At 59.8% G+C, this 24048-nt stretch overlaps 1 protein-coding gene across 1 annotated transcript; it reads left to right on the forward strand.

Moving 5' to 3' along the window:
- Positions 1 to 1700: 1700 nt before the first annotated feature.
- On the forward strand, positions 1701 to 22759 carry CDC42BPG (CDC42 binding protein kinase gamma). Its single transcript, XM_021673044.2, has 37 exons — positions 1701 to 1860; positions 4460 to 4551; positions 4632 to 4715; positions 6013 to 6108; positions 6380 to 6528; positions 7052 to 7145; positions 7391 to 7591; positions 7722 to 7970; positions 8360 to 8439; positions 9495 to 9592; positions 9686 to 9766; positions 9981 to 10084; positions 10184 to 10363; positions 10589 to 10678; positions 10818 to 10939; positions 11020 to 11092; positions 11279 to 11385; positions 11464 to 11578; positions 11822 to 11970; positions 12045 to 12133; positions 12423 to 12475; positions 12564 to 12662; positions 12741 to 12800; positions 13054 to 13159; positions 13431 to 13564; positions 13647 to 13786; positions 13881 to 13962; positions 14650 to 14866; positions 16269 to 16331; positions 16454 to 17053; positions 18366 to 18463; positions 18540 to 18624; positions 18753 to 18873; positions 18981 to 19098; positions 19361 to 19484; positions 19600 to 19685; positions 21607 to 22759. The coding sequence occupies exons 1-37, from the start codon at positions 1701 to 1703 to the stop codon at positions 21661 to 21663; spliced, it is 4656 nt and encodes a 1551-aa protein (XP_021528719.2). The 3' UTR covers positions 21664 to 22759.
- Positions 22760 to 24048: the final 1289 nt, after the last annotated feature.

A 24048-nucleotide genomic window follows, 5' to 3' on the forward strand; every position in this document is an offset into this window, starting at 1 on the left:
AGACCAGCCTGGCGAACAGAGCAAAACCCCATCTCTACTAAAAATACAAAAGTTAGCTGGGTGTGGTGACACATGCCTGGAATACCAGCTATTTGGGAGGCTGAGGCAGAAGAATCATTTGAATTTGGGAGGCTTAGTTTGCACTGAGCTGAGATCATGCCACTGCACTCTGGCCTGGGCAACAGAGGGAGAGTCCAACTCAAAAAAAAAAAAAAATTAGCCTGGCCTGGTGGTGTGGGCCTGTAGTCCCAGCTACTTGGAAGGCTGGGATGATCACTTCAGCCCAGGAGGTTGAAGCTGTGATGAGCCGTGATTGCACGACTGCACTCCAGCCTAGGGGACAGAGGGAGACCCTGTCTCAGAAAAGAAAGAAAGGAAGAAAATGTTGTCCAGGCCGGGTGTAGTTGCCCACATCTGTAATCCCAGAACTCTGGGAGGCCAAGGTGGGAGGATCGCTTGAGCCCAGGAATTCGAGACCAGCCTGGTCAACATAACAAGACCCTGTCTCTCCAAAAAGTAAAGTAAAAGATTAGCTGGGTATGGTGACATATGCCTATAATCCCAGCTACTCAGGAGGCTGAGGCAGGAGCCTAAGAGGTCAAGGCTGCAGTGAGCTATGATTGAGCCATTGAGCCATTTCATTCCAGCCTGGGTGACAGAGAGACCCTGTCTAAAAAAAAAAAAAAAAAAAAAAAAAACTGTTGTCTGAAGCCACCGATATGTCCCCCACTTTAATCTCTCCTCATGGCGCCTGGTCCATCCCGGCTGGACACAGCTGGACAGAAATCGGAAATATCACTGGTCAGAACCAGCCCCTCCCCTCCCCAACCTCCTCCAGCCCATCTCAGACCTCCCCTTGTCCTTCACGTTCCAGGTCGGACTTCAGGCCCTGCTCCTACCGAGGCTTAAAATGTCTGCGGTGTTGGTACCAGCCCAGCTCCACCTCCACTCCAGGGTCTACCTTAGAAGCCACCTTGTCCTCAGCCCCTCAATTCCCCTTCCTTCTTCCAGAGCCTCAGTGAGCCCATCTGCCAAATGGGCGTGACCATCCCTGCCCCACCTTCCTGTCTCCCACGTCAGCTCTGATGATAAAATCAAAGTGAGATCAGAAACATTTTTTGGGGTGAGGGTGGGCGATGGGTGCCAAGCTTGGGCAAACCTGGGAGAGAGCGAACTACAATTCCCATCCGGCTCCGGGGCCGCGGGCGTCCCTAGCCCCTCTCCTTTAGCCAAGGCCGAGGCGGCTGCGGCCCAGGGGGCAAGGGAAGTTGCAGTGCCTCGCGCCTCCCGGGTCAGGGCCCAGGTACGGCTGGGTCTGGGGCCGCGCGGGGACCAGGGAGGTCTTTCCGACCCTGCGAGACAGTACCAGCGCCCCGCACAGAAGTCAGTTGCTCCCCGCGGTCCGCCCCCTCACTTCCTGGCCCGGAGTTGGGCCCGCCCCGCGCGCCTCCGTCCCCACCTTCACCTCGAGCCGAGGCTCCCATTGGCCGACGCGCACCTGCCCGTCCGTCGGGGGGCGGGGCGCGGCGCCCAGGTGAGGGCGCGCAGGCGGCGGCGGAGGAAGGTGACAGCGGGGAGGGCGGGAGAGCGGGGGGAGGACGCGCGGACAGAGCCGCAGACGGTCTGGCGGACGGACGGCCCGACGGACGGGCATGCGGGCGGCCGGACTCTAGCAGGGGAGCGAGGCTCCCGCCGCAGCCATGGAGCGGCGGCTGCGCGCGCTGGAGCGGCTGGCGCTGGGCGAGGCTGGCGGCGGCTCGGGGCTCGACGGCCTCCTAGATCTGCTACTGGCGCTACACCACGAGCTCAGCAGCGGCCCCCTGCGGCGGGAGCGCAGCGTGGCGCAGTTCCTGAGCTGGGGTGAGTGGCAGGGCGGCAAGGAGCGGGGGCGGGCCTAGGGACCTCGCGCCGAGACCCCGGTACTCGCAGACTCCCCCGCAGGGACCCGCACCCCCACGGGCTTCCCTCGCAGACTCCCTGCAGTGGCCCTGAGGCTTATCACCGGACCCCCGCGGCGCTCTCACTCTCCTGCACACCTCACCCTCACTTCAGTTCTCACACACGCTCCTTCCCACTCACAGACCCTGACACGGGCACAAACACAGTATCGTGTACCTGGTATCTGCCCCAGACTCATGTACCCATTGCACCAACTAGAGTCCTGTCCAAAATTCCTTGCTCACAGGCCACACCTGGCGCGGGGCACACACACACCCTCATGCATGTTGCCCACTGAAACACGGGTTCTCTCTCATTCCTCTCGGATGCACTGAGACACACAGCTCACGGGGAGATCCAGGGAACCCTCCAGACCACCCCGACCACACTGGATCTGTAGGTATCGCACACTTGCAGACATCTCCCCGCCCCCTGGCAACACACACCCCTAGCTCCCTGCCTACAAGACCACTGCAGCCTGGACTCAGGAACCGACCTCTACCCCTTGACTTGTGCAGGCTGCTGGTCACACTCGGGGAGGGGTGCCTGGCTGGAGGTGGGTCTGTACCTTTCCTGGTAGACTCATCTGAGTCATTGGGAGTGGCTGGCCCGGGGTGACCCTGAACCCACTGTGGGCACTGGCGCCAGCTGGAGGGTTCCCTGGTCACACCCTGCCGGGCCATAGGGAAAAGGCACAGGGGCCTGGCCAGGGCGGGGTGAGGCAGGTGTTTGCCCAGTGGGCAACTAGCGTTCCTGGCGCTCCTGAGCTCTGGGCAGGCACGAGTCCGGGGGTGGAGGGGAGAGGCTTCCACCCAGATGTGCCAGTCCAGAGGTGGAGGGGAGAGGCTTCCACCCAGATGTGCCAGTCCGGGGGTGGAGGGGAGAGGCTTACACCCAGATGTGCCAGTCCGAGGGTGGAGGGGAGAGGCTTCCACCCAGATGTGCCAGTCCGGGGATGGAGGGGAGAGGCTTCCACCCAGATGTGCCAGGGAGGTGTCCCCTAGCCCCAACCCTTCCATCCAGGGCGAGGCAATCGGAAGGCCCCTGCCTCTGTGCCTGTCTCCCTGGGACACCTTCGTGCTATGCGTGTGTGCCTGTGCTGTTGTCACCCCCATGACACCCACACACGTGTGTGTGTTTGCACACACATGGGTGCTCCTCCCTGACTGCCTCTGGCACCTCTGCCTGGGACCCCGGTATGGGGGCTGGCTGTTGACATCTCCCGAGGTAACTCAAAGGGCCGTGACTCATTCCTCTCCTGCCACAACTTGCCTCTGCCCAGAGCCCCCATGCCCTGTGGGAGGCAAGAGGATTGGGCAGCCTGTCCAAGGGCCTGGATCCTCCTGCCTGTGGGCCTGGGCTTTGGGTGGGTCCCCGTGGCGCTGGCTTCAGCTCCCCCTGGGAGGCCCAGGGCTGCTCCTCCCCAGCTCCACACACAGACCTGGGAAAGAGACAATGAATTTCTGTAATGAGGCTTCCACCCCACCCCCGCTGCGGGCTTCTGCCTGATAAACCTGTGGAGCAGCTCTCTGTCCCACCCGCAGACCCGCCCAGCTGGCAGGGAGTTTACCTCCTGGCAGGGGGAAACTGAGGCAGGGCGCCAGACCACAGCTGCCCCCCATCCTGACTGATCACTCCTGCCTCCCTAAGACCCAATTCTCTCCGAAAACCTGTGGCTACTCCAGGCCTGGGAAGGGCCTGGGAGTGGCTGGAGTTGCCCCACCTGGAGGTATCTGGGATTTGAGGAAAGAGGACGTTCTTGGCTAGGCAAAGGCCTCGACTGGACAGGGAGGCAGAACTCAGAGGGAGAGGGCCAGTCAGGCCTGGAGGCAGCCTGTGCACTCACTCCTTCAGGGGCCAGTGCTGGCACCAGAAAGCCGTCTTGGTCCTGTTTGTGAGTCTCGTGTGCACCTTGGCCAACTGGCATCCATGCCTCCAACCGAGGGGCCCCACGTGGGGAGCATAGAGCCTGTCCTCCCTGCCCTAGGGGCTGCAGGTCTGACCCTCCAGCCAGGTACCTCTGTGCCTACAGGGTCCCCGGACACAGGCCCATAGCTCCTGAATGGCAGAGAAGCCTCTCTGGGGATAAGGAATGTCACCTGTCCAGTTTCCCAAGACAGGCCCTGGCCTGGCCCTGTGAGGGGGCCAAGAACTGTGAGCTGAGGGTAGGAGTGGTATCCCCATGGTCCCCAGGGTGACCTGGCCAAGCAGAGTCAGACCCCAGGCTGGGCAGAACTGCAGGTCCCATCAGCCCCTGGGATGGAGGCTGCCTAGAATCTGGGGCTGGGGGTCCAGGGAGGTAGGGGGACCAGGCAGTCAGCTGAGCCCAGCCTTTGACCTTCCACTCTTCCTGATCATGGCCTAAGGAGGACCAGCTTCTGCCAACCCTTTGGCCTGAGGCTGTCCCTGGAGAGGTCATCCCTGCAGGGCTCACAGGAGTGGCAGCTCCTGGCTTGCCCAAGGTGAGGGGGACTGGGGCCCGCCCTGCACGCACTCTGAGTCCCGCCCTGTGTCCCCTCAGCCAGTCCCTTCGTAGCAAAGGTGAAAGAACTGCGTCTGCAGAGAGATGACTTTGAGATCTTGAAGGTGATCGGACGAGGAGCCTTTGGGGAGGTGAGCAGAGGGCCCGGGGTAGGTGGGGAGGAGGTGTTCACACCAGGCCGGGCTCACCCCACTCCTCCCTGTGCCCGTAGGTTGCCGTGGTGAGGCAGAGGGACACTGGGCAGGTTTTTGCCATGAAAATGCTGCACAAGTGGGAGATGCTGAAGAGGGCTGAGGTCAGTGTGGGGTCAGGGGGACCCTTGGGCACCCTACAAATGGGTGTGGGGGAGGTGTTTGCTGCCAGGGCCTATGGGGCATGGGGGGGCAAGCAAGGCTGCAGACCAGACAAAGGATGCCACACTCAGCAGCCACTCATCTGCTGTCTTTCTTACAATAAACCCTTTTTTAAGTTTTTTAATTTTTTTATATTTTTATTTTTATTTTTTTTGAGAGGGAGTCTCACTCTGTCACCCAGGCTGGAGTGCAGTGGTGTCATCTCAGCTCACTACAATGTCCGCCTCCCAGGTTCAAACAATTTTCCTGCTTCAGTCCCCTGAGTAGCTGGGATTACAGGGACGTACCACCACACCTAGCTAATTTTTGTATTTATAGTAGACGTGGGGTTTCATTAAGTTGGCCAGGCTGGTCTTGAACTCCTGACCTTGTGATCCACCCACCTCAGCTTTCCAAAGTGCTGGGATTACAAGCATGAGCCACCGTGTCCAGCCAATTTTTTTTTTTTTGAGATGGAGATGGAGTTTCGCTCTGTCAACTAGGTTGGAGTGCAGTGGTGCTATCTTGGCTCACTGCAACCTCTGCCTTCCAGTTCAAGTGATTCTCCTGCCTCAGCCTCCTGAGTAGCTGGGATTACAGGCGCCTGTCACCACACCCAGCTAATTTTTGTATTTTTAGTAAAGATGAGGTTTTGCCATATTGGACAGGCTGGTCTGTAACTCCTGACCTCAGGTGATCATTCTGCCTCGGCCTCCCAAAGTGCTGGGATTACGGGTGTGAAACACCACTCCCAGCCTGCAATAAACCCTTTTTTTTTAGACGGAGTCTCACTCTGTTGCTTAGGCTGGAGTACAGTGGTACAGTCTCCGCTCACTGCAGCCTCCACCTCCCGGGTTCATGGGATTCTCATGCCTCAGCCTCCCTAGTAGCTGGGATTACAGGCATGTGCCATGATGCCCAGCTCAGTTTTTGCGATTTTTAGTAGAGACGGGGTTTCACCCTGTTGGCCAGGCTGGTCTCCAACTCCTGATCTCAAGTGATCTGCCAACCTTGGCCTCCCAAAGTGCTGGGATTACAGGCCTAAAGCAACCGGAGTCATTCTCGTTTTCCACATGGTCATGCTGAGGCTGAGCCATAGAGCATGGGCTTGGGTTGTCATAGCCAGCCAGGGGACAGCAGAGCTATGACCTCGATCTGAGCTCCCAGACTCACAGAGTCTTTCTCCATCCCCTGAGCTGGCAAGAGGGTCTCCTCGCCTCTGATCCCAGCCCATCCCTTACTTCCACACACCTGCTGCAGACGGCCTGTTTCCGGGAGGAACGGGATGTGCTCGTAAAGGGAGACAGCCGTTGGGTGACCACTCTGCACTATGCCTTCCAAGACGAGGAGTATCTGGTGAGGATACTTGGCGGGCCTGGAGGGGGACAGCCACTTGGGGCTGGGGCCAGGGGCACTGGGCCCAAAGAGAGACCATTCCTGGAACCAAGAGACTCCCACTTCCCACCAGCTCCTGGGCTTGTCGCCTCCTGCCTGAACCCTGGTTGGGAACTGGCCAGCCCAGAGCTGCTGGGAGATGCAGCCCTGCCTTCCCAGAGCCCTGCGGGACCATGGCAAAGTGGCCGGGTGCACCCTTCCCCAAGGTCTGACTCTTGTCCGCCACCCGCAGTACCTTGTGATGGACTACTATGCCGGTGGGGACCTCCTGACGCTGCTGAGCCGCTTTGAGGACCGTCTGCCGCCCGAGCTGGCCCAGTTCTATCTGGCCGAGATGGTGCTAGCTATCCACTCACTGCACCAGCTGGGCTATGTCCACAGGTGAGTCCCCAGCCCCGCTGCCCTGCCCAGCCCCTGCCAACTGCGCTGGGGACAGCTGATGTTGGCTGAGCACTTATCACGTGCCGGACGCTTCGCTGGGTGCCTCATCCACATGCTTCCTTGGAATCATTCCAAAGAGCCCTCTGTGGCAGGGGCTGCTACTGTCCCCAGCCTACAGTTGAGGGGGTCAGAGCTTAGCACAGGTCAACATCTGGCTCAAGGTGACTCAGCTCACGGGTGGTCAAGCCATGGTCAGCACTTGGGAAGTCTGACTCCTGCATCCCCCACAGCACACTCAGCCACCTCCAGGGGTTGCCCCACACATCCTTTCTCCAATCTAGCCATCTTCCTCCTTCTGGCCTGTGGGACCACATACCCGCACACACATTGCTCACGTGTGCACACAGGAATGTAAGTGTGGGCTGGTGCTGGCACACAACATGCAGGTGCACCTGGGCGTGTGCCTAAATGGCCACTTACACACAGGTCAAGCCCCTCACTCTCCCTGCCTGCCACCCCCCAGGGATGTCAAGCCGGACAATGTCCTGCTGGATGTGAACGGGCACATTCGCCTGGCTGACTTCGGCTCCTGCCTGCGCCTCAACACCAAGGGCATGGTAAGGACCGTGCCTCAGAGTGGGAACATGGGATACCAGGCAGGCTGAGCTCTCAGGAGAATGGGAGGCCCCAGGCCTAGTGCAGGGACATCAGGCTCCCCAGGGAAGGTGGGAAGGCCCAGGCCCTGGGTGGGCAGCAGCAGGCCAGCCTGGTGGAGTAGGGGTGCCAGGGCCATCGTGAGGGGCCAGCAGCCCCAGCCAAGTCTGAAGCTGTCCTCTGGCTTTACCACTATCACCACCCACAGGTGGATTCATCCGTGGCAGTGGGGACGCCAGACTATATCTCCCCTGAGATCCTGCAGGCCATGGAGGAGGGCAAGGGCCACTATGGCCCACAGTGTGACTGGTGGTCGCTGGGAGTCTGCGCCTATGAGCTGCTCTTCGGGGTGACACCCTTCTATGCCGAGTCCCTGGTGGAAACCTACGGCAAGATCATGAACCACGAGGTCTGGACACCAGGCTCTGGGCTTCCAGGGAGGGCAGTGGGACCCCCAAGTCTGTGTGGTTGGAAATCCCTGCAGGCGAGGCTGGGTTCCTAGAAACTTGACCCAGCCTGCCCCCTCCCCCAACCCCCAGGACCACTTGCAGTTTCCCCTGGATGTGCCTGACGTGCCAGCCAGTGCCCAAGACCTTATTCGCCAGCTACTGTGCCGCCAGGAAGAGCGGCTGGGCCGCGGCGGGCTGGACGACTTCCGGAACCATCCTTTCTTCGAAGGCGTGGACTGGGAGCGGCTGGTGAGCAGCACGGCCCCCTACATCCCTGAGCTGCGGGGGCCTATGGACACCTCCAACTTTGACGTGGATGACGACACCCTCAACCATCCAGTGAGTGGCAAAGGCTGCTGCAGGAGGGGAGCTGCCCTATTCCTTGTTAGCTTGGGGGACCCTTCCTCTAAAGTCCCCTGGGGTGGGCTGGGAGTGAGGCCTTCAGACTCCAGGGCTCATGAGTTATGGGTCCCACCAGCCTCCCCATGCTCCCCTGCACTGAGTTGAGTTGCATCAAGGGAAGGCCCTCTGACCAAAGGCATCATCCTATTAACTGGAATCCATATAAGGAAGAAAACTCCCAGCAGCCCCTAGGAGACTTGTGGGCACCGGGGGTCTGTTTGGGTTAGGCTGTGAGCAGGAGGAGGTCAGTCCTGTTCCCAGGGGGTTCCTCGGCCTTGGGCCTTGGCCTGTGGACTCTGACTCTCTCCTTCCCTCTCCCTCTGCAGGGGACCCTGCCGCCGCCCTCCCACGGGGCTTTCTCCGGCCACCACTTGCCATTTGTGGGCTTCACCTACACCTCGGGCAGGTGAGGCTAGTGCTCACACACCTGATGGGAGGCTCAGGTTACCTGGCTGGAGCGCATTGGGAGCATAGCCCACTGGGGCCCTGGGAAGGAGGCCAGAAGGGCTCCCTAGTGCCTGCCCGTGCTAGGTGGTCTAGCCCTCATCCTCAGGGTCCTGGTGAAGCCACACCCAGGTCCCGCTGGGCCCCATACCAGCACATGGCTCTCAGGGTGCCTTCCACAAAGGCCAAGGGTGCACTGTACCTGGAGCCAGAGGCCTAGGGTTTGAAAGTCCCCTACTGCTCCTGGGCCTCACTTTGTGGCTCTGTAAAATGGGCGAGATGGGCAGGGCACAGTGGCTCACGCCTGTAATCCCAGCACTTTGGGAGGCTGAGGCAGGTGGATCACCTGAGGTCAGGGGCAGACTGGCCAACATGGTGAAACCCCGTCTCTACTAAAAATACAAAAATTAACCAGGTGTGGTGGCACGTGCCTGTAATCCCAGCTACTCAGGAGGCTAAGGCAGGAGAATCGCTTGAACACAGGAGACAGAGGTTGCAGTGAGCCGAGATCGTGCCACTGCACTCTAGCTTGGGCGACAGAGCGAGACTCTGTCTCAAAAAAAAAAAATGAGTGGGATGATCTCCACCTACTCCCATTCGAGGGGCCAGCCTGAGGTCCTGGTGCGGTGTGCTCTGAAGTGGAAGGAAATGGGTCCAACCCCCCGCTCCTTGGGGCCAGCTGGGCCGGCGTCACCACATCCTGCCCTAGATAGCCCTTGGGAGAGGCCTTGTTACCACCATCTTCCCATGGGGAAACTGAGGCTAAACATGTTGGGTTCAAGGTTACACAGCTTGTAGGGGCCAGGACAAGGGCTTAAACCTGGACCTGGGGACCCTGGAGCCTGTGCCCTGGAGCTGCTGCCCTAGGCTGCCACCCATGGCACCAGCCTGGGGTCTCCCGAGGCAGGGTCTATTCTGGCTGTTTTGCGGTGAATGAGTGATTAGATGCAGGGGGATTGAGGAGACTCTGTGGCGTTAGGTTTCTGCCAACACGCATGGCCCCATGTCCCCCTGCAGTCACAGCCCTGAGAGCAGCTCTGAGGCTTGGGCTGCCATGGAGCGGAAGCTCCGCTGTCTGGAGCAGGAGAAGGTGGAGCTGAGCAGGAGGTGCCAAGGTACAGGGAGCAGTGGGCCAGGGCTGGGTGTGCTGGCCCTGGAGGATGCTGCTGCGGGAGGGGACTCACCTGTGGGTACCACCACCCCTCCAGAGGCCCCGCACGCTCCCGCAGACCATCGGGAGCTGGAGCAGCTCCGGAAGGAAGTGCAGACTCTACGGGAGAGGCTGTCAGGTATTCCCTCTGCCCACCCCACTGGGGCTGAATCCCACCCAGGCTTGGGTCCTGCCCCTGCTCTGGATATACTGTATGATCCTGGGGGAGCATGTTATGCTCTCTCAGCCTGCGTGTGGAAGACAGGCCAGAGACTTGCTCCTGGGCTGTGGGGAAGCTTCTGTGAGAGGCTGGGGCTGTCAGCACTCGAGGTCTCAGTGATTCTTCCCGGCAGAGATGCTGAGGGATAAGGCTCCCTCGTCCCAGATGGATGGGCCCCCGGCTGGTAGCCCAGGCCAGGCCAGTGACCTACAGCAGGAGCTTGACCAGCTGCACCAGGTGAGGGCTGGGTAAGGCGGGTGACTGGCCCTGGGCTCTGTGGATGGTCCATGTCTGACCCTGGGCCTTGTCCTCTCTACCCCCTCCCTGCCTCCTCAGGAGCTGGCCGAGGGTCGGGCAGGGCTGCAGGCTCAGGAGCAGGAGCTCTGCAGGGCCCAGAGGCGGCAGGAGGAGCTGCTTCAGAGGCTGCAGGAGGCCCAGGAGAGAGAGGCGGCCACAGCTAGCCAGAGCCAGGCCCTGAGCTCCCAACTGGAGGAAGCCCGGGCTGCCCAGAGGGAGGTGGGTGACCAGGGTGGGTAGGGACAGCACCTGGGCCCTGCCCCAGTGGCCCCTAGTGTGGCTGGCAGAGGCTGGGCTGGGGGATGGTGCCTGGGATGGGACAGTCTGGGAGTCCATGCTTCCTCACGTCCACTGTGTCTGGCAGAGCCTGCAGTCCATGGTAAGGTGGGCAGAAGGGCTGCTGAGGGCAGAGTTGGCACTGACCTGCCTCTGTATCCCTCACAGCTGGAGGCCCAAGTGTCCTCCCTGAGCCGGCAGGTGATGCAGCTTCAGAGACAGTGGGAGCAACACCTTGAGGAGTCTTCCCAGGTCAAGGTACCCAAGTCCTACCCCCTTGGCAAGAGACGCTTCCCCACCAGCCTGACCCCACTCAGCCTCAGGGCCAGGCCTGTGTCCCGGGCGGGTGGGCCATGGCATCTGGGATCTCTGCCCTGACCTCCTCCATGTCCCCAAGACCGTCCACACAGCCTCTGAGACCAACGGGATGGGACCCCCAGAGGGTGGGCCTCAGGAGGCCCAACTGAGGAAGGAGGTGGCCGCCCTGCGAGAGCAGCTGGAGCAGGCCCACAGCCACGGGTGAGCCAGGCAGCACGTGGCAGGGAGGGGCCGGGCCCAGCCTGGGTGGGGAGTCATAGGCTTGGCCTTCTCCTCCTCAGGCCGAGTGGTAAGGAGGAGGCTCTGTGCCAACTGCAGGAGGAGAACCGGAGGCTAAGCCAGGAGCAGGAGCGGGTGAGCAGGGGGACGGAGGGCACGACAGACAGACAAGGCAGTGGGTGCCACTGGGCAGGTGGGCAAACTAGCCAGCAAGCGGGGTGGACGTGGACAGGGCTCGGGGTGCTGGGGGTACCTGGAGGGAGACGGCAGTGCCAGGACGGCTGGGGCCTGGGGCTGACCTTGCCTTCTGGCTGGCCCCAGCTAGAAGCAGAGCTGGCCCAGGAGCAGGAGAGCAAGCAGCGGCTGGAGGGCGAGCGGCAGGAGACGGAGAGCAACTGGGAGGCCCAGCTCGCCGACATCCTCAGCTGGTGGGTGCCGGGGGTGGGTGGGGGGATGCAGGTGAGACTGAGGGCCCGGCCCATGACCCTGAGCCCCTTCCGAATCAGGGTGAACGATGAGAAGGTCTCCAGAGGCTACCTGCAGGCCCTGGCCACAAAGATGGCAGAGGAGCTGGAATCCTTGAGGAACGTGGGCACCCAGACGCTCCCTGCCCGGCCACTGGTAAGCCCCAGAGACCCCCTTGGGGGCTAGCTCAGGCAAGTCACTGACCTTCCATGAGCTCAGCGTCCCTGTTGCTGAAGGTCACTACTGGAGGTGGGGACGGTGAGCTCACAGTGGGTCAGTGGCCAAGCTGGAGCTTTGAGCCTGGCCAAGTGGCATGGGTAGCGGCATGCTCTAGTAGGATGGCGTCCCGGAGGCAGCCAGGCCTAGAAGGCATCTTATCGGGTGCCTCATGGCCACCAGGACCACCAGTGGAAGGCGCGGCGACTGCAGAAGATGGAGGCCTCAGCCAGGCTGGAGCTGCAGTCGGCGCTGGAGGCCGAGATCCGCGCCAAGCAGGGCCTGCAGGAGCGGCTGACGCAGGTGCAGGAGGCCCAGCTGCAGGCTGAGCGGTGAGGCTAGGGGCAGGCTTAGGGGGTCGGGGCCTGAGCAGAGGCCGGTGTCGAGCCCTTGCCATTCTCCCCAGCCGTCTGCAGGAGGCCGAGAAGCAGCGCCAGGCCCTGCAGCAGGAGCTGGCCATGCTGCGGGAGGAGCTGCGGGCCCGAGGGCCAGCGGGTGAGTGGCCACTGACTGCTTGCCCCAGAGCCAGGCACCCCTGCGGCCTCCCGCTTGCCAAGGCGGCTCCATGATGGCCTGGCCGGATGGTGGAGGCAGGAGTCTGTTCTTGGACTCTGCCACTTACTCCACCATCTGTGACCAGCACTTCCTGAGTGCCTGCTGTGCCCAGCCCTGCCCGCTGCCCATGGTCATTTCCCATTTTACCGAGGTGCGAACTGAGGCCCCTCCTAGCCCCTGGTTCCTCAGGCCGGGGACCCCAGCCCAGTGACCCACACTCTCTTTGCAGACACCAAGCCCTCGAACTCCCTGATTCCCTTCCTGTCCTTCCGGAGCTCAGAGGTAAGGACCAGGCCAAGGGGCTGGTTGGGTTGGGGTCCTGGGAGAGGCACAGAGGCCTTGACTTTGCTCCTCTCTCTCCTTTCCCCAGAAGGATTCTGCCAAGGACCCTGGCATCTCAGGAGAGGCCCCAAGGCATGGAGGGGAGCCAGAGCTGAGGCCGGAGGGCCGACGCAGCCTGCGCATGGGGGTGAGGACAGGTGGGTCCATAGTAGGGGGGCTGGGCCCCGCCACTGCCCGTCTCACCTGCTTCCCTGCCCTCCTGCAGGCTGTGTTCCCCAGAGCGCCTGCTGCCAACACGGCCCCTATGGAAGGTCTTCCTGCTAAGGTCAGTGCCCAGAGGGGCAAGCGGGATGGGGCCACCAAGCAGTTCTGCCGGGCTGAATGGGCACCTCCACGTGCATCGTGGCCAGCAGGCACAATTGGGGCAGAGGCAGTGGCAACGAGCTTGCCTGGTGCCATAGACTGGCTGGGGCTCGGCGGTCAATACCACCTGGCTTAGCCCCTCGTCTCACCTGATCCCTCAGGGATGGGGCACAGGGCTCTGGGAGGCCTTGGGTAATGGCTATCCCCTTCCCCAGCCCGGCTCACACACGCTGCGCTCCCGGAGCTTCCCATCCCCCACCAAGTGTCTCCACTGCACCTCTCTGATGCTGGGCCTGGGCCGCCAGGGCCTGGGCTGTGATGGTGAGAGTCCCCACCCCACCACACACCCACCCCCTATGCTCCAGCCATGGCCCCAGATGTGTGGCCCTGACACACCCAGGCTGTTTCTCCCATCCCAGGGTCAGGGGCACCTGCTGGTCAAATTTCCTACTGCTCAGCTTTGTTCCTTTTCTCACTTAATGAGGAATTGGGGACAGTTCGGGTGCCACCGTGGCCTCAGGGAAGCTGGCTCTGGACATGCTCCAGTCTTGGTTTGGGGCTGCCCCATCCACCTTCTCCACTTTCCCCACAGCCTGCGGCTACTTCTGTCATGCAACCTGTGCCCCACAGGCCCCACCCTGCCCTGTGCCCCCTGACCTCCTCCGCACAGCCCTGGGAGTGCACCCCGAAACGGGCACAGGGACTGCCTATGAGGGCTTCCTGTCGGTGAGTGGGGGCCGAGGGAGGGGAAGACGGTGTGGGGCTGCTGAGGGCCCCTGCAGTCCTCCCATGCTTGCCTTTCCACCAGGTGCCGCGGCCCTCGGGCGTCCGGCGGGGCTGGCAGCGGGTGTTTGCTGCCCTGAGTGACTCACGCCTGCTGCTGTTTGACGCCCCTGACCCAAGGCTCAGCCCGACCAGTGGGGCCCTCCTGCAGGCCCTGGATCTGAGGTGGGTGCCGGGCAGTGGCATGGGGCAAGGGACTAGTGGGGTGGGGGGCGGCCAGGGACAGGGAGACCTCTGACCTGTTCTGTGAACCTCCCAGGGACCCCCACTTCTCGGCCACCCCTGTCCTGGCCTCTGATGTCATCCATGCCCAATCCAGGGACCTGCCACGCATCTTTAGGGTGAGTGCCTGGGGTGAGATGGACCATACCATCCATGTCCCCATGCCATCCCCGCTCTGGACACTGTCCCCCACTCCACACTGCCCTCCTAGGCCAGCCACAACTATCACACACTTTCCATATGAGCACCTAGTCAGGTCCTGCCTCATTTAGGATCCGCTGTGGCTTCCTGTTGTCCGAGGAGTTCTCCTGCCCCAGTCCTTGAGGCCCCAAGGATCCAACCCCGCAGGCCTCCCCAGCCCTCTCCCCGGCACTGCTCTCTGCTCTGGCCATACCTTGCTTTCTCCAGTTCCGAGGGTTCCCCGTGTCTGTGGGCACCACGTTCTCGGTCCTTCATGTTTGTCTCTGCATGCAATTGCCGGCCCCGCGCTGGTGCACACCCCTCACTTACCTTGACTACTTCTGGTTAGTGGCTCATCCCAGGCTCCAGCAGAAATGTCTAGTCCCCTGGGAAGTCAGCATTCATCTCCTGGCCTGGGTTTGGGACCCTTGTCTACGTTCCCACTAGGCCCATTCTCACCCCATTATGGCGCTGGTGTCAGGGTTCTGGAGTTGTCTGTACGCCTGTCTGGCCTATTCCCTGCTGCTGAGTGTATGTGAGGCACCCCGGGCACAGCGGCTGCTGGAGGCAGGAAGGGAGGAAGGACAGATGGCCCACAGCCCTCCAGCCTGGGTCCCTGCCCACAGGTGACGACCTCCCAGCTGGCAGTGCCGCCCACCACGTGCACTGTGCTGCTGCTGGCGGAGAGCGAGGGGGAGCGGAAGCGCTGGCTGCAGGTGTTGGGTGAGCTGCAGCGGCTGCTGCTGGATGCGCACCCAAGACCGCGGCCCGTGTACACCCTCAAGGAGGCCTACGACAACGGGCTGCCGCTGCTGCCCCACACGCTCTGCGCCGCCATCCTTGGTGAGCTGGGGGGTGGCTGGAGGGAGCAGTCCAGGCCTGCAGGAGTACTGCTGCTAGGATTAGTCCCAAGGGCCAGGCCCTGTCACTGCCCATTCCCTGCAGCCACGAGACAGACTGACTAGCAACATGTATGGCTCCAGCCTCCTGTGTGCACGGCTGTGTGAAAAGCCCTGGGCCACCAGGTAGGAGGCCTGGCTTATTCCCACTCTGTTTTGCTGTGCCTCAGTTTCTGCTTTTTCCAAAAGAATCAAGCAACTGAAAGGAATAAAGTTGTTTGTTTTTTTTTTTGAGACAAGAGTCTCAGTCTGTCACCCAGGCTGGAGTGCAGTGGGGCAATCTCAGCTCACTGCAACCTCTGCGTCCCTGGATTCAAGCGATTCTCCTGTCTCAGCCTCCAGAGTAGCTGGGATTACAGGCATGCACCACCTCATCTGACTACTTTTTGTTACAGCCGTGCAAACAGGAGGCTGGAGCGCATAGACGGGGTTTCACCATGTTGGGCAGGCTGGTCTTGAACTCCTGACCTCAGGTGATCTGCCTGCCTCGGCCTCTCAAAGTGGCTGAGATTACAGGTATGAGCCACCATGCCTAGCTGGAACAAAGACTTTAGAAAGAGACAAATGAGGGTTCAGTCCTGGTTGTCTCCCTGCAAGCTGGGGTCTGGGGGGCCGTTGTGGAACCACTCAGAGCCTCATAACATCTGGCTGGAGCTGCCATGAGCTTCACTTGTGCTCAGCCTTGAACCTGGGGCTCAGCAGGGCTCTTCTGTAACTGAGGCTAGGAAAGGCATGAAGCAGAGCTCCTTGGCCTCCTCGAGCAGCTGAGGCCCTGAGCCAGCCCCTGCTCTCAGGGTGGGAGCACAGGAGAGGCTGTGTTGGTCCCTGGAGCAGTCAGGAGCCAGAGGGGAGGGGTTTGTTTGTTTGTTTGTTTGTTTGTTTATTTTAAACGTGTGTTTCGAGTCTGTTTATTCTGAGGCTGTCGCAGCCCTTGCATGCACACTTGTTCCAGGGTGAGGAAAATGGTAGTGGCTGCTGCCCTGGGTCTGGGGGGAGGGGATTTATTGAGCAAGGGGCTCTGCTGAGCCCCCGCAGCATCGCTTCCTAAGAGCTGCTCTGTGAGAAAGGTACCATCGTCCCAGTTTACATAAGGGGAAACCAAGGTTCTGAGAGGTGATGTGACTTACCTGAAATCCCACAGCTCAAGGTGATGGGCCTCACCCCAACCCCTCCGGAAAAGCCTGTCCAGATTCTGGGAGAGAAGGGTCAGTGAGGCAGGGACAGTGGGATTATCGCTACCCCCATTTCCTCAAGAGAAACTAAGGCACAGCAAGGCAGGTGGACTGCCCAGTCTCCCTGTCATTGAGCGGGCCTTCTGACCCTGACCCTCTCCTTCCCTCTACCAGACCAGGATCGACTCGCTCTTGGCACCGACGAGGGGCTCTTTGTCATCCATCTGCACAGCAATGGTACCCGTCAAGGCTGGGCCAGGGTGGGCGTGGGCAGGGGCAGCCCCAACAGGCAAAGGAGGATGGGGATGGGTCACTCTTCAACCACCTGCAGTGACACTCTCCCCTTGCCGACCCTGCAGACATTTTCCAGGTGGGAGAGTGCCGGCGTGTGCAGCAGCTGGCCTTGAGCCCCAGCGCTGGCCTGCTGGTCGTGCTGTGTGGCCGTGGCCCCAATGTGCGTCTCTTTGCCCTGGCGGAGCTGGAGAACGTAGAGGTAGCAGGTGCCAAGATCCCCGAGTCTCGAGGTTGCCAGGTGCTAGCAGCTGGGAGCATCCTGCAGGCCCGCACGCCAGTGCTCTGTGTAGCCATCAAGCGCCAGGTGCTCTGCTACCAGCTGGGCCCAGGCCCTGGGCCCTGGCAGCACCGTATCCGTGAGCTGCAGGCACCTGCCCCTGTGCAGAGCCTGGGGCTGCTGGGCGACCGGCTATGTGTGGGCACCACCAGTGGCTTTGCCCTCTACCCACTGCTCAATGAGGCTGCGCCATTGGTGCTGGGGGCTGGTTTGGTGCCTGAGGAGCTGCCACTGTCCCGCGGGGGCCTGGGTGAGGCACTGGGAGCTGTGGAGCTCAGCCTCAGTGAGTTCCTGCTGCTCTTCACCACTGCCGGCATCTACGTGGATAGCGCAGGCCGCAAGTCTCGTGGCCACGAGCTGCTGTGGCCAGCAGCACCCACGGGCTGGGGTAAGGCCTGTGGAGGGCTTGGCAGGGGGGCCAGACACCTTTGGTGTGTGGGTGAAGACAGGGTCCCACCTCAACTCTTGAGCCTGGCATTGGAGGCCTTTGGTGCCATTTTTCATCTTCCAGCCAAGCAACACCCTGTCCCACCCTCTGTGGCTTGCAGGGGACCTTCCTTTTCCATGGCTGAACTCATGCTCCTCTCCCAGGTACCCAGCAAACACTTTTTTTTCTTTTGAGACAGGGTCTCCCTCTGTCACCAGGCTGGAGTAGTGGCACAATCTTGACTCACTGCCACCTCCACCTCCTAGGCTCAAGAGATCCTCTCACCTCACCCTCCCGAGTAGCTGGGGCCACAGGTGTGTGCCACCATGCCCAGCTAATTTTTGTATTTTTTGTAGCAACAGGGTTTTGCCATATTGCCCAGGCTGGTCTCAAACTCCTGGACTCAAGCAATCCTCCTGCCTCGGCCTCCCAAAGTGCTGGGATTACAGGTGTGAGCCACCGGCCCCAGCCTGTACCCAGCAAACTCAACTAGGTCCAGCCCCAGTGTCAGCTGAGGGCCTGGAGCTGGCAGGCACGCCAAAGATGACCGCTGCAGTTGCTGTGGTCCCTGCTGCCTTCATGCTCCCCCCCTGCCTCCCCATCATGGGTTCTTTCCTTCTCTTTGCCCCTTACCTCTCCGTCCAGACCTGTGCCATTTAATGACTGGCTTGGTGCACTGGGGTCCCACAGAATGGACTGGGGCCGATTTCCTCATCCATATCAAGCACCCAGCCCAAGCTGGGACACTCCAGGGGCGATGGGTTTGGAGGAATGAATGAAAGAGCGAATGAGTGAATGAATGAATGGGGGCGGTGGGGCAGTCTGGTGCATGCACAGGTAACTAGCATGATGAGAGTGAGGGCTGAAGAGAGGAGCAGAGCATCCTTTGTGAGCAATGGCTCTTTGGGGTGGGGCCTGCAGGTTGGGTGCCACATACCACCCAAGCTGCCCGGGGCCAAATCCCAGCTGGGTGACCTTGACCCTCACATGGCTCCAGGGGTTCCATTCCCTCATCTGGAAATTAGGGGTTGTTATAACATAGTACTTGCTCAGAGTTGTGAGGGAATTAAGGGAGGAAAAGCATGGTCATTTAGCACCTAGCCAGGCATGTGGTGAGTGGTCCAGGAGTATCTCTGAATTGAACGGGCGACAGGGAGTCTTCAGAGGAAGGACCTTAGCTGGGGCGTAGCAATCACTGAGCTGTGGCAGGAGACAAGGTGTTCCCTGTGGAATAGAGGGGGAAAGAGCTCAGAGGTGCCTGGCGTGCCCGCAGGGTACGCAGCCCCCTACCTGACAGTGTTCAGCGAGAACTCCATCGATGTGTTTGACGTGAGGAGGGCAGAATGGGTGCAGACGGTGCCGCTCAAGAAGGTGAGGGTCCACCAGAGCCCCGGGGGCAGCGCCGGGGGGTGGCAGCGTGGCCTGACCTCTGTGCCTGCTGCCCCAGGTGCGGCCCCTCAATCCAGAGGGCTCCCTGTTCCTCTACGGCACCGAGAAGGTCCGCCTGACCTACCTCAGGAACCAGCTGGCAGGTGAGGGAGTGCGCGTGTACGCGTGCGTACGTTCACTGGTGCGCACATGTGGTGGTGTGGCCCTGAATGCCAGCTGACTGGGCCCCGGAGACGTGTGAGCACAGCCCAGCTCTCTGCTTCTCCCACAGAGAAGGACGAATTCGACATCCCAGACCTCACCGACAACAGCCGGCGCCAGCTGTTCCGCACCAAGAGCAAGCGCCGCTTCTTCTTCCGCGTGTCGGAAGAGCAGCAGAAGCAGCAGCGCAGGTGCGCGTGCGTGGTGCGGGGGCTGCGACTAGGCGGGGCGAAGGGCTGTCCTGCTCGAGGGAGGGCAGAGCTTCGCCGCCCGCTCCATACACCCTCTCCGCCCGTAGGGAGATGCTGAAGGACCCCTTTGTGCGCTCCAAGCTCATCTCGCCGCCCACCAACTTCAACCACCTAGTACACGTGGGCCCTGCCAACGGGCGGCCGGGCGCCAGGGACACACCCCGGGTGAGTCCTCCGGAGCCAATCACAAGCCACTCTGGTGAGGCTGAGCCAATCACCGGCCTCTGTGGTGAGCTCTAGCCAATCACAGGCCTCCGTAATTATCTGGGCCCCTGAGGCGTGGGACTCGCCTTTTCTGCTGCTTGGGACTTCTGCACATCCAGGTTGCGTGCCTAGTGGTGTTCATTTGTCCTGGTCTGTTGTGCTTTGGGCCTCCTGGCCTCCTTGTGCCTCCTGGTCCCAGCTCCTCCACACTGTCACCCAACAGGCTCCGGAAGAGAAGAGCCGAGGTGCCCGCGGCTCCGGCCCACAGCGGCCCCACAGCTTCTCCGAGGCGTTGCGGCGCCCAGCCTCCATGGGCAGCGAAGGCCTCGCTGGAGACGCAGACCCCGGTAAGGGCAGCCCCTCAGCCTCCAGTCTGCCACCCCTCACCCCAAGTTTCCACCCCCTTTGGATCCGTCAAATCTGATCTTGGTATTTTTGTCCCCTTGTCTGCTGCTGGAGCAGTGAAGAGGAAACCTTGGACATCCCTGTCCAGCGAGTCTGTGTCCTGCCCCCAGGGATCGCTGAGCCCTGCAGCCTCCCTAATGCAGGTGAGCCCGTCCAGGAGGCTTGTCCGTCCCCCATTCTAACGTCAGACAGTTTGGTTCTGTGCTAGGCCCTGCACAGGGACCCAGGCTAGGGAACAAGCTGAGCCCATCCCTGCCCTCGATTCTACGAGATGCAGATTCTTACCTGTCTCACCCTACCAGTGGGCACCAGCAGAGACATGGAGGCAGGCTGGCCTCGGTGGGAATCTTGGCTCTGACTGTTCCAGCTGTGTGGCCCTGGGCAAAGTGCACAGCCTCCCTGATCTTGTTTCATCTGTGAAATGACGTGGTTTCTGGGAGGCCTGCATGAGCTGATGATACCTGCCAAGGGCTCAGCACAGTGCCTGGTATGGGGAAGGGTGCCATAGAAGGGGAGCTCTTGGGATTCTTTTTTTTTTATTAGACGGAGTCTCACTGTGTCGCCCAGGCTGGAGTGCAGTGGCACAATTTTGGTCACTGCAACCCCCACCTCCCAGGTTCAAGCAATTCTCCCACCTCTGACTCCTGAGTACCTGGGATTATAGGTGTGTGTCACCATGCCTGGCTAATTTTTGTATTTTAAGTAGAGTTGGGGTTTCACCATGCTGGTCTCAAACTTATAACCTCAAGTGATCCACCCGCCTCAGCCTCCCAAAGTGCTGGGATTACAGGCATGAGCCACCGCGCCCAGCCACTCTTGGGATTCTTAACAGAGGCCCAGTCCAGGGTAGAGAGTTGGGGAGTCAGAGGAGGGAGCAATCCATTCTGAATGAGGACAGGGGAAAACCTAAGAGAAGCTGGGAAGGTTCATATTCACCCTCCAGCCACGTATCCTACACACACATCCACCCACTCCCGACACACCGGGCCACTGGGAGCCCTGGGGCTTGCCGTGTTCTTTCACGTCTTCAGGTCACTTTCCCCTGCGGTCCCCTCTGTTTTGAATCCCTTTCCCTGTCTTCACTTTGACAATACCAGACTGCCCTCCAGGTGACCCACCAGAATCATCTTCAAAGGAGCCTTCCTCGCCTCTTGGTCAGGTGGTCATTGCCTTCCTGGGGCTGGTACCACCTTCACCACCCCACTCCCTCCACACCTTCCTTGCAGCTCCTGCTGTGCCATGGGTTTCTTCTGGTGCTTATCTTCTTCCCTTGACTGTGGGCTCCTTGGTGGTGGGGGTCAGGCTTCATTCTTCTGCCCAGAGTAAAGCATGTGTGTTGACTGAATGAAGAATGGAGTGAATGAACAAAAGGACTTTGAGGCTGGGTGTGGTGGCTCACCCCTGTCATCACAGCACTTTGGGAGGCAGAGGTGGGTGGATTACTTGAGGTCAGGAGTTCGAGACCAGCCTGACCAACGTGGCGAAACCCTGTCTCTATTGAAAATACAAATTAGCTGAGCCTGATGGTACATGCCTGTAATCCCAGCTACTTGGGGGGGCTGAGGCAGGATAAATTGCTTGAACCTGGGAGGCGGAGGTTGCAGTCAGCCGAGATCATGCCGCTACACTCCTGCCTGGGCAACAGAGTGAGACTCTGTCTCCAAAAAATAATACAAAGATTAGCCAGGTATGATGGCGAATGCCTGTAATCCCAGCTGCTTGGGAGGCTGAGGCAGGTTCACTTGAACCTGGGAGGCGGAAGTTGCAGTGAGCCAAGATCGCGCCACTACTGCACTCCAGCCTGGGCGGCAGAGCAAGACTCTGTCTCAGAAAAACAAAAAAACAGGAACTTCAAGTCCATTCAAGGTTAAGTAGGAGTTCTCCAGGTCCTTCCAGTAACCCATGTACCACCCCCACACCCCACCTCACATCTGGCTTCCTCCAGGGGCCCTGACACAGTAGGTGATGGGTCTAAGGGGGCCTCTGGGAGGCACTGTCCCTGTGAGGAAAGAGTCCTCCCTGATCCTCCTCCCCCCACCCAACTTTCGTTTTTTTCTCCTGCAGGTCTCAGAACGGCCCCGAAGCCTACCCCTATCCCCTGAATCGAAGACCTCTCCTTGACGCCCTCTGTTAGGACCCACCCCAATCCCAGGACAGAAAGACACTTGGGAGCGAAGAGCTTGAGGAATGCCATACTCCGGCTGGTCCGGCACATGGAAATTCAGACTCAGGGAGGGCCCAGGCTGGGCAATGACTGGGAGGCTTGCCTGGGTTCCCAGGACTTGGGGGTCCTGACTCCTAGCCCTCATCCTGCCTTACTCCTCTGTTCCCAGCCCCAGCCTTTGCTCGCCATTGGGAATAGAATGGCCCCTTTTGTCCTGGTGATCGGGGTGATTGTGCCAAAGCTCTTATTTCTAGTGCCAAACCCCTGGAGGCTTTAAGAGTCGGGATGAGGGATGGAGAGGCAATGGGTCTCTGGGAACAGGTTGGGGTCTTATCTGTGGACTGTCTGGCTCCCAGCTGAGGCCAAGATGGGGCATGTCCCTGTCTCTGCTCAGCATCTGGGTGAGAAAAACAGGCTCTGATCCAGAGGAAGGGAGGATAGAGGAGGAGGAAAAGGATGTAGGTGAAGGAGGTGAGAGACAGGCAAGGGAGGAAGGAAGTGGAGGAGAAGGTGAGAGGAATTAGAGGTAGAAGCCATGCAGAGGAGGAGGGGAGAGGGATGAAGGCGAGCGATGAACAAGAGGAAGGAGACAAAAGGAGAGGGGTGGAGAGAGGGAGCTGGGAGAACAAAGGGTCCTTTCTCTGGAGAGGGGTACAGTGTGGGGGGCTGACACTGTCAGCCAGTCCTCCCAGCAGGGAAGAGAATCCTGGACAGGGAGGGGATGGGGAGGGTATTTATAAGGGCTTCTTGGTGGGAGATGGGCACCCAGTGAGGGCCACTGGAGGGTCCCTGGGCACACTCTCGCCCTTCCCGGAAAGGGAGGTCCTTTTTCTTGAAGCTTCAACCAATTGTGTATTAGGGTAACCTAGGGGGCATTTTATTATTGATCACAGTCATTATTATTGTTATTATATTGCTATTTTTATTAAACCTCCCCCCACTGAAGGGTGAGGGCAAAATAAATATTTATCTCCTCAAATGCCACATTCCCAGGAGGGACAGACCCTGATGCTCTGTCAGACAAGATACCAATAAAAACAACTTTGTAAGCTGCTGGCCTCCCTGCCTGGATCTGTCCTCCTGAGGTTCAGAAGATGGGGGATTAGGAATGGAGGGAAGAGTGGGGGTGTCACAGTTAAAGACCAGGTTGTCTTTGCATTTTCAGGAATCAGATGACACTCAAATGGGGTAAATGAAGAGACTTTACTAATGAAGGGACAGTTTACAGAAGCATGCACAGTGCTAAGGGAATACACCAATGAATGGTAGTGCTCCAGAGCCCTGGCAGCAGAGAGGAGCTGTTAGGCCCCCAGGCCACCCAGGCTGGAAGAGGTGGTGGTGCTACCTGACAGGAGCTCTGGCTTTTGATAGAACTTGACCATGGCTGAGCTGAAAGGCAGCCTAGAAAATAAATTCCTCCACCTCACTCCCTTTCATCTCCTGCCTCCCTTTGTATAAATTCAAAGGGCAGCTAGAGGCCCCAAGAATTCAGTAACTGGCTAGACACGGTGGCTCACGCCTGTAATTCCAGCACTTTGGGAGGCCAAGCAGGCGGATCACTTGAGGTCAGCAGTTCGAGACCAGCCTGGCTAACATGGTGAAGCCCTGTGTCTACTAAAAATACAAAAATTAGCCAGACGTGGTGGCAGGCACTTGTAATCCCAGCTACTCGGGAGGCTGAGACAAGAGAATCACTTGAACCCAAGAGGTGGAGGTTGCAGTGAGCTGAGATTGTGCCATCACACTCCAGCCTGGGCAACAGCAAGACTCCATCTCAAAAAAAAAAAAAAAAAAAAAGCCAGGCTCAGTGGCTCATGCCTGTAATCCCAGCACTTTGGGAGGCCAAGGCAGGTAGATCACTTGAGGTCAGGAGTTCGAGACCAGCCTGGCCAACATGCTGAAACCCCATCTCTACTAAACATACAAAAATTAGCTAGGCATGATGGTGGGCGCCTGTAATCCCAGCTACTTGAAAGGCTGAGGCAGGAGAATTGCTTGAACCCAGGAGGCACAGGTTGCAGTGAGCTGAGATCACACCACTGCACTCCAGCCTAGGCAACAAGAGTGAAACTCTGTCTCAAAAAAAAAAAAAAGAACTCAGTAACTGCAGGTCGTTGTGGCCAGTCTTGGCACAGAGAAGGGTGGAGAAGGGGGAAGTGGATCCGAAGGACACAACATGGGTATCCAGTGCCAGGCTGCCCACCCAGGTGAGGCTGATGAAAAGGCAGCAGGGGAAGGTCTGGGAGGGGTTTCACTTGTTCTTAGCCGGGGTGTCCAGGCCTCAGCTGGACTGGATGGGAAGGAGGGAAGGAGTGTACCCTAGGATCAGGGCAGGCCTGGGC

Source organism: Aotus nancymaae, unplaced genomic scaffold, assembly GCF_030222135.1.
Source record: "Aotus nancymaae isolate 86718 unplaced genomic scaffold, 86718_ANA_hifiasm-v0.15.2.pri h1tg000059l, whole genome shotgun sequence".
NCBI lineage: Eukaryota > Metazoa > Chordata > Mammalia > Primates > Aotidae > Aotus > Aotus nancymaae.

Coding starts and splice junctions, on each gene's coding strand:
- CDC42BPG (XM_021673044.2), top strand. CDS start 1,701: ATGGAGCGGCGGCTGCGCGCGCTGGAGCGGCTGGCGCTGGGCGAGGCT. Junction 13,963..14,649: donor ACCTGCCACGCATCTTTAGG/GTGAGTGCCTGG, acceptor CCCTGCCCACAG/GTGACGACCTCCCAGCTGGC. Junction 19,686..21,606: donor CTGCAGCCTCCCTAATGCAG/GTGAGCCCGTCC, acceptor TTTCTCCTGCAG/GTCTCAGAACGGCCCCGAAG.